This window comes from Tachysurus vachellii, chromosome 11, assembly GCF_030014155.1.
Source record: "Tachysurus vachellii isolate PV-2020 chromosome 11, HZAU_Pvac_v1, whole genome shotgun sequence".
In the NCBI taxonomy this organism is placed as follows: domain Eukaryota; kingdom Metazoa; phylum Chordata; class Actinopteri; order Siluriformes; family Bagridae; genus Tachysurus; species Tachysurus vachellii.
This window is the reverse complement of record NC_083470.1, coordinates 8185001-8195000: the sequence shown is the minus strand read 5'-3', so window position 1 is coordinate 8195000 and position 10000 is coordinate 8185001. Positions and strand designations below refer to the sequence as shown.

The window sequence follows — 10000 nt, the reverse complement described above, 5'->3', positions numbered from 1 at the left end:
GTTTATGGATTGTTAATGTTAACTAAATTTCTAATTAATGTTGTCTTGTGGAAAATTAATTTAAAGTGTTACATTATGTAAGATTCTGATCTATATAAAGATCTGTAAATAATGTTGACTTATAATAACAAGAATAATGACAACAAGAATAATGTTGTAAACTTCAATATAATGCATTATTTTTATTACTTATTATATAAAGCAGTATACCAATAAATAAACCAAAAGGCCAGTTCTAAAGTTATAACAGGAATATACAGGTAGATGTAGTAAGTGTGTGTGTGTGTGTGTGTGTGTGTGTGTGTGTGTGTGTGTGTGTGTGTGTGTGTGTGTGTGTTGGTATTCATGGACACTCCGAAGGAATGCAGGCAAGAATTCTCTTTATTGTCTGAACTCTGCCTCGGTGAGCACTATTCTTTCTCACACACAAAATTGTTCTTTCTCACAGAAACACACACACACACACACACACAAACACACACTGTTCTCAGTGCCCTACCACCCCCCTTTTACAGAAGCCAGACCTTTGTTCTTTCCTGCACTGTACCCTGTATCTCATGCCATTCTAGGCTCACCTGTGGATAGAGTCTAAGAGTACAAATTCCCCTGGCATTCATAGTACATTAGTTTCAGGTGATCCTATCAGTGAGCTCCAGCACCAATAATGATCCAGTTTGAAGAATATGACATTATATTATGCCTTAAATTGAATTGATCTCAATGTTAGTATTTGAATGTATAGTTCCATGCATTTTAGAGGGAGACAAACTGTTGCACAATGCCAACACAATAATCATTTTCAGAGCATCATGTAGTCGCTAAACATATACAGCAACTTGCAGACAGCCTTATCTGGAGCAAATTATATATATATATATATATATATATATATATATATATATATATATATATATATATATACATATAGAGGATCCTGTAGTGATACAGTAGCTTGTGAACTTTTGATAGCCTGGGAAGTCAGTAGTCCAGCACCTTAACAACTAAGGTACCATTTTCCTTACACTGAGAAGCATGTTTCTCTCTCACACACACACACACACTATGTTTGTATTATATAATATTCATTAAACTACAAAAGTGTGGTAGACAATACCCTACTGTAGTACAGCTACCTCATTGCACTACTTCAGTTCACACTATTTTAACACAATGTGTGTTGTTATGTGATATAATTAATGTGTGCTGGCTCCTTTAAGAGATCGTCACGTAATGATGATGTCATCAGCGCCAGACTAGTTCGTCAGTTGTTAAGCCATCAAGCCCTCATTGCAGCTCTGCTAATCGTAATTCATCTGCTACATTTCATGTTCTTTCGAAGGCATTGTTGGTATGTTGAGTCACGTTAAAAGGTTATATAACTATATTTGTCAGTATTTTACATTTTGTCCTAAGAGTTCATTTCAATTTGAAATTCAAATACTTACAGTACAGACAACGTGTTAAATATATATTGCTTTAAAACGTGCACCTTGGAACTCAAAGAGCTTTAAATGTTAGTTGTGTGATATGTTTTATTCATAAATACATATTTGATTCTCATGTCATGTAAACAACTTTAATTAATTAGCTTAAATTCATTGTCATTCTTTTTTTTAGTTTTACCCTACTTCCAGTCAGCCATTAAACGAAGTGAATTGGATGTCTGCTTCAGTGTGGTGATTGGTAGAGGAGTTGTCTGTCTGTCAACTGGTGCAAGGCGTATTAGGGTGACAGAATAGTAAAACAACATCTTCATGCAGACTGATCTACAGCAGAAAAGGTCAGGGTGTCTCCTTGTGGTGGAAGAGAGAAAGGCAATTATATGACACATAATCGGACTCCCTTTACACTATGGAAGATTCAAAGACCCCAACTCATAGCACTTTATTGACCTGGTCTAATCGGTCAATGTCATCCAAACGTTCAAAAGGGTCTTCTGTCAGTTCTGCTATTGCCTTAGCCCTTGCTGAAGCTGAAGAAGCCAAAGTTAAAGTAGAATATGCAGAGAAGGAAATGCATATAAAGATGCAAAGTGCACACTTGGATGCAGAAAAGGCACGTTTAGAGGCACAATTATTTGTTTTAGACGTTGAAAGGAAAGCTGCTGCTGCAGTAGCTAAGGCTGAAGCACTAACTGCAGCCCTAAGTTGTGATAAAGAATCAAGTCGGAAATCTGACATTGAATACAGATCTGGCTCTCACGATTCTATCCTAAGAACAAAAGAGTATGTTCAAGAACAAGCTAGACTGCAAGCTAACGCCCAGTTAGATCCATCTGAGATGTTGGAGGATGCATGGCCACCGCCGCCACCAGCAGAATTATTTCAAGAGAACTTGATGGAACGGCCATCCTATGAAATTGAGGGTTTCGACACAAACAAAGACTACAGACGTTATGATACCTCTAAAGTCATTTTTGAGGCTGAGTCGCATCTCTTTGGTGCTCATTCAAACACATCGGCTGGTTACGCTCTCTATCCGGATGCTCAACCTCCATATGTAAAATCCGCTCCTGCCATCAAGACAGAACAGGATCCTTACCCATGTAATATAAGGCTGCCTGATGAGACATGTCACAGGCCCACCTATTCACATTCTAACATGCAGTCATCAGGAAGGGCTCCAAATGCCCACAGTTATCCACAAGTTAAATCATATGCTGCGACTCCATCTCAACATGTCCAATTTCGGGCTAGTACTCCTGATGTAAATCAGAGTGTTACCGATCTCGTCAGATTCATGGCGCGGCGAGAGATTGTTTCAACAAGTCTACTATCATTCGATGATCGCCCTGAAAATTACAGAGCATGGAAGGCATCATTCTTAACTGCCATCAGAGATCTTAATCTCACGGCTAAAGAAGAGATGGATCTATTGATCAAATGGTTAGGTGCAGATTCTAGAGAACAAGCAAAACGTATAAGAGCAGTTCATATCAAAAACCTAGACAGAGGTCTTCAGATGATCTGGGAACGGTTAGATGATTGTTTTGGAGCACCTGAGGTCATTGAGAGTTCATTACTCAGGAGACTAGATGGTTTCCCAAGGATTTCAAATAAAGAAACAAACAAACTTAGAGACTTAGGAGACCTCCTCATGGAACTCCAAGTGGCAAAATCTGAGGGAGTGCTATTAGGTCTCGCCTGTTTGGACACTGCACGGGGCATAGCTGGTATAGTGCAAAAGCTACCATTCAGTCTGCAAGAGAAATGGATGGCTCTAGGCTATGCATTCAAACAACGGCACAAAGTCCCCTTTCCCCCGTTTTATGTACTTGTTAACTTTGTCACAGAACAAGCAAAGATGAGGAATGATCCCAGTTTTGTTCTTCCTCTTCATGCCGACAATCCAAAGCCAGGAAGCTTTAAGAATGTTAACAAAGCTTCAATCTCAGTACACAAGACCGATGTTTTTCCAGAGAGAACTGCAACTGGTGAAACCCAAAATGTTGATATAGATGTGGCTAAATTCTGCCCTATACATAAAAAACCACACCCTTTGTACAAATGCCGTGGGTTTAAAGAGAAATCATTTGAAGATAGGAAGGCCTTTTTGAAGCAGAATGGGATTTGTTTTAAGTGTGTAGCATCCACCACACACTTTGCAAGGAACTGCGAAAAGCTCATCAAGTGTTCTGAATGCGGCAGCGAAACACACCATTCCGCTTTGCACCCAAAATCCATCTCTCAGCCTGTTAAAACCCACATCCAGACCAAAGATCATGGCGGGGAGAAGGAACCCTCCGAAGATGAAGTGTCGACTAAGTGTACAGGAGTCTGTGGTAGTAATCTTAGTGGCAAGACATGTTCAAAGATTTGCCTTGTGACAGTGTTTCCAAGTGGTCAGCGAGAGAAAGCGATCAAGGTGTACGCCATCATTGACGATCAAAGCAACCGATCCTTGGTGAGATCGAAATTCTTCAGTGTCTTTGACATGGACGGCAACAGATCCTCCTACTATCTCAAAACGTGTGCAGGGATGATCCAAACAAGTGGTAGAAGAGCACATGGATTCCAGGTGGCATCTATTGATGGTCGGGTCGTTCATACTCTGCCAACCTTGATAGAATGTGATAACATCCCAGATAATCGGTCTGAGATACCCTCACCACAAATTGCTCTTCATCATCCACATCTAAAAGGCATTGCAGCACAGATTCCAGAGGTTGATTCAAAGGTTCCAATTATGATGCTGTTAGGTAGGGATCTCATAGAGGTACATAAGGTGAAGAGGTACATTAATGGCCCCCCTGAAGCTCCATATGCTCTGAAGCTGGATCTGGGCTGGGTCATAGTTGGTGACGTGTGCCTGGGCAGAGTTCACAAGCCGGAAAGTGTTAACACTCTCTTCACCAGCACCTTGGATAGTGGTCGTCAGTCACTGTTTAAGCCGTGTCCTAATGTCTTTTATATCAAGGAGAATGTTTGTGATGTAAAGCCCTCAAGTTCTTGTACTGCTATTCCACTGAAGAAGCCTGTATGGAAAAGGGATGACCATGTAGAACAGGACATCTTCAAGAGAACAAAGGATGATGAAAGATTGGCTCTTTCAGTTGAGGATTTGGCTTTCCTTCATATAATGGAGAAAAGCTTTTACAAGGATGAGAAGCACAGCTGGGTAGCTCCCCTTCCGTTCAAACTCCAGAGGCAGCGCTTACCAAACAACAGGTCACAAGTTTTAGATCGTTTCAGATCTCTACAGCGATCTTTTGCTAAGAAGCCAATCATGAAAGAGCACTTCTTTACATTTATGGAGAAGATACTGGAAAGAGGTCACGCCGAAGTAGCACCACCACTTAACCATCAAGAAGAATGTTGGTACTTGCCTCTCTTCGGTGTGTACCACCCAAAGAAGCCAAACCAGATTAGAGTCGTCTTTGATTCAAGCTGTCAGTATGATGGTGTCTCACTTAACGACGTTCTTCTGAAGGGACCCGACCTGAATAATGGACTGCTTGGAGTACTTTTGCGCTTCAGAAAGGAGGCAGTAGCGATTACCACAGATATACAACAAATGTTTCATTGTTTTCTTGTTAGGCCAGAAGATAGAAATTTTCTTAGGTTCTTCTGGCATGGAAATAATGATCCAGAGCAAAACATCATTGAGTTCAGGATGAAAGTCCATATCTTCGGTAACAGTCCTTCTCCAGCCGTCGCAATCTATGGCCTTAGACAGGCAGTGAAGGAAACTGAGACAGAGTTCGGAACAGACGTCCTAAAGTTCATAGAAAGAGATTTCTATGTGGACGACGGCTTAAAATCTCTACCCTCTGCAACAGCTGCCATTGATCTCCTTAAAAGGACACAAGAAGCACTTGCTCGCTCCAATCTAAAGTTGCATAAAATTGCATCAAACAGTGAGGAAGTTATGAATGTATTTACATCTGAAGGTGACTGCCGAGATTCAAAGGACATGGACCTGGACAAAGACACATCGTCAGTCCAGCGTACTTTAGGAGTTAGCTGGAATCTCAAAACTGACACATTTACATTTCAGCTGTCCAATGATGTGAAACCGTTTACACGCCGTGGCGTTCTCTCTACTGTGAATGGGTTATATGACCCATTCGGGTTTGCAGCTCCGGTTGTTATTCAAGGCAAAGTTCTGATTAGAAACCTCACAAGTGACTCACTGGACTGGGACCTACCCTTACCCCTGGAGAAAAGGGAATCCTGGCAAAAATGGAGGGACTCCCTTCAAGAGCTTCAACAGCTCCAAATCCCTAGACCCTACACCAAAACCTCTCCATCAGAAGCTTCACATAGAGAGCTCTGTGTCTTCTCAGATGCTTCAGTTATGGCTATAGCTGCAGTAGCTTATCTCAAAATTCTGGACATGGAGGGAAAGTGCGAAACAAGTTTCATCTTAGGGAAAGCCAGGCTGGCGCCTCGCCAAGAGTTGACAATCCCTCGCCTTGAGCTCTGTAGTGCAGTGTTGGCCGTAGAGGTGGCTGACATTATAATGGCAGAGTTGGATGTTAAGTTTGATAGAGTAACCTTTTTCACAGACAGCAAAGTGGTCCTCGGTTACATCTATAATGAAAAACGCAGATTCTATGTCTTTGTGAATAATCGAGTTCAAAGAATAAGAAGCAGTTCGCACCCTCAGCAATGGCATTATGTTCCAAGTGCCCAGAATCCAGCCGACCATGCAACAAGGTCTGTGCCTGCAGATCGTCTAAAAGATACAACATGGCTTACTGGTCCACCATTCTTGTCCTGCTCTAATCAGGAATATAACACTTCAGGTCAATTTGATCTTGTGGAGCCAACCAGTGATGTTGAAGTTCGCCCTGAGGCAACAGTGCTCACTACCCATATCAAAGACAGCCAGCTTGGTACAAAGCGCTTCGAGCGTTTCTCCAGTTGGAAGATACTTCTTCGAGCTGTTGCATGTCTAATACATGTTGTACAGACATTCAAAGGGAATTCAACCAAAAATGTGGAAAATTGCAAAGGTTGGCATTGTTGTAGGATGTCGTACAATGTAAATGAGTTGAACCAAGCCAAAGTCACCGTCATTCGTGCTGCACAGCAGGAAGCATTCATTGAGGAACTCAGATGCATCAGAGATGGTAAGAACATTTCAAAGGACAGTCCCCTCTTTACACTGAACCCCATCATAGACAAAGATGGCCTTATGAGGGTTGGAGGACGGATCTCACACGCAGGTATCGACTATGATGAAAGCAATCCCATCATAATCCCAAGAAGGCACCACATTGCAACTTTGATAATGAGGTTTTACCATGAACAATCTCAACATCAGGGTAGGCACATTACTGAAGGTGCTATACGTATGGCAGGTTTTTGGATTTTGGGAGCCAAAAGGAGCATATGTTCTCTTATCTTTGGATGTGTAGTTTGCCGAAGGCTACGAGGAAAGAGTGAAGTACAAATGATGTCTGATTTACCGGTGGACAGGGTCAGTACTGAGCCCCCCTTTACCTATGTAGGCACCGATGTATTCGGGCCTTGGACCATCTCAGCCCGCCGCACTAGAGGTGGACATGTGAATAGCAAAAGATGGGCGGTGCTGTTCACCTGTTTAACCATCAGAGCTGTCCATATTGAAGTAGTGGAGTCTATGGACACATCTTCTTTCATAAACGCTATGAGACGCTTCATTGCCATTCGTGGTCCAATCAAGCAGATGCGATCCGATCGAGGGACCAATTTTGTAGGGGCATGCAGAGAACTGGACATTCCTTCTAATTTGGATGAGGCAAAGGTGTCAAGGTTTCTTGCAGAACAAGGGTGCTCTTGGATCTTCAATCCACCCCACGCTTCGCACATGGGTGGAGCATGGGAGCGCATGATAGGTATAACCCGAAAGATCTTAGACTCCATGATGCTTCAGCTGGGACCGTCTAAAATTACACATGAAGTTTTCACAACATTCTTGGCAGAGGTGACGGCGATAATAAACTCCAGACCGCTGATTCCTGTATCTGTGGATCCCGAGGACCCCCTTATACTCACTCCTGCAACATTACTTACTCAGAAGTATGGTTCTTTCCCTTGTCCTCCTGTCGAACTTGATCATACTGACCTCTACAGGCGACAGTGGAAACGAGTCCAAAACCTAGCTTCCACCTTTTGGGACAGGTGGCGGAAGCAGTATCTCTCCACACTGCAACCTAGGAAAAGGTGGCAATTCAAAAATCAAGACATCACAACGGGTAGTGTTGTCCTTATGAAAGACAGTCAGTCTAAACGCAACCAGTGGCCTTTGGGGCGCATCACTAAAGTGTTGCCTAGTGGAGATGGAAGGGTACGAAAGGTCGAAATCAAAATTGTCAATAAGGGAGAACCAAAGGTTTTTGTCAGACCTGTAACTGAAGTGGTAATGCTCATTCCTTCCAACTAATTCAGTGACTGGTTTACTCCTTTAAGCGTTTGGTTACAATGAGTCGTGGTATCTAGTGATACCAGGCGGGGAGTGTGTTGTTATGTGATATAATTAATGTGTGCTGGCTCCTTTAAGAGATCGTCACGTAATGATGATGTCATCAGCGCCAGACTAGTTCGTCAGTTGTTAAGCCATCAAGCCCTCATTGCAGCTCTGCTAATCGTAATTCATCTGCTACATTTCATGTTCTTTCGAAGGCATTGTTGGTATGTTGAGTCACGTTAAAAGGTTATATAACTATATTTGTCAGTATTTTACATTTTGTCCTAAGAGTTCATTTCAATTTGAAATTCAAATACTTACAGTACAGACAACGTGTTAAATATATATTGCTTTAAAACGTGCACCTTGGAACTCAAAGAGCTTTAAATGTTAGTTGTGTGATATGTTTTATTCATAAATACATATTTGATTCTCATGTCATGTAAACAACTTTAATTAATTAGCTTAAATTCATTGTCATTCTTTTTTTTAGTTTTACCCTACTTCCAGTCAGCCATTAAACGAAGTGAATTGGATGTCTGCTTCAGTGTGGTGATTGGTAGAGGAGTTGTCTGTCTGTCAACTGGTGCAAGGCGTATTAGGGTGACAGAATACAATGGTTAGTGCACTACCTATATGGTTATTACACTGCGTCAATTGCTACACTACTAGTACTATTATAGTTACTACATTGCTGCAAATACACCATTATGCAAACTACTACAACTGCTACACAACAAATATACACTGCTATAGTTAATTCAGTTCTTATTTACAACTGCAGGCTGGTTATTAATGATTCAGCTTGTAGAGTACAGCGTTATAGTTACATGCACCACTACATTTACTAGTAGTCACTGCAATGGTGGGTTTCTATGGTGATATTTTAACTAAAGACAACAACTGGCAACAGATGTTCTAGCCCTTTTATAGTGCAAATGTTTAAACATACAAAACCTAATAAGTCATATATAACACACCATAAATGACTCATGTTAACAAGCATGACTTGGGTGATGAACACTAACAAAGGGAGAAGAAACAAAAGAACTTCTGTCTTACTCAACCTCTAACCAATCCCAGCTCCCCTCCCTCCCAGCACACACACACACACACACACACACACACACACACACACACACAGACTTCTCCACTTCTTGCTTAGAGGTGCCCTCGGGCGATTACCCATTAAGGGTGTATACAGATTCAGGTGTGTGTGAGGAATTCAGGAGGAGAGAGAAAGATAAAGATTGACAGGTATTGGATTACTGAAGCGCCCCAGGGCGGCACTACTTAGAGCATGGGTGATTTCTAGTGACAGACACTCAATAGTACCCACACATACACACACAGACATACATATATATGACTACTTGAAAAATCACGCTTACAGTGTAAATGCAAAGCTCAGTTCAGTGTCATTTTGATTAAGATTAACAAAATTAGCTTAGACTGTAATGATTTGCTTTAATGCACACACACACACACACACATTCTGACAGGCAGCTCCTCTCATTAGGGGTTACTAGAGCGAAAACTCCAGATAGCCATGTCTCTTCTCATCCAGATACTACACTGTACACACACACACACAGCAGGAGCTCTCTATGTCCGATCTCTTCTAGCATCTTTTATTATTTACAGAGTGCCTGCTGCATACATACTTTTTCCTTTCAAAGAAGGGAGAGGTGTCACAGGACACTAGTCAGAAGGAGCAAACACACACACACACACACACACACACACACACACACACACACACACACACACACACAATCAATTAAAAGTACATACACTTGAATGTTCTACAAGAGTTGCTTGGGTATACACACACACACGCACACACACAGCTCTGATGAGCATTATCTAATCCACACTGACTGACCTGCTCCATTACCCACAATCCTTAATGCCTTTTTAATGTGGCTTTAATGTGACCCTCTTTCTTTCCCTTGACCTGCCTTTTTTCTCTCCTTACATGAACCTGGTTTCCTTAACAGATTTTTATTAATGTGAATAACTGAGGCTGGAGTTCATTTAATTTGATAGGTTGTAAGTAAACAGACAAATGAACTCCACCCTTAATTGCAACCGTTGTGAATTTCAT

At 41.6% G+C, this 10000-nt stretch overlaps 2 protein-coding genes across 2 annotated transcripts in view; one reads left to right on the top strand and one right to left on the bottom strand.

The window, feature by feature from the left end:
- The window catches only part of sema3b (sema domain, immunoglobulin domain (Ig), short basic domain, secreted, (semaphorin) 3B), a 53825-nt gene that overhangs the window by 34779 nt on the left and 9046 nt on the right, over positions 1–10000 (bottom strand). The window lies entirely within an intron of this gene.
- LOC132853729 (uncharacterized) lies at positions 2026–8499 on the top strand. Its single transcript, XM_060881665.1, has 2 exons — positions 2026–8117; positions 8404–8499. The coding sequence occupies exon 1, from the start codon at positions 2026–2028 to the stop codon at positions 7867–7869; it is 5844 nt and encodes a 1947-aa protein (XP_060737648.1). The 3' UTR covers positions 7870–8117; positions 8404–8499.

Excerpts from the sequence above, each read along its gene's own strand:
- LOC132853729 (XM_060881665.1), top strand. The coding sequence starts at position 2,026 with ATGCAAAGTGCACACTTGGATGCAGAAAAGGCACGTTTAGAGGCACAA.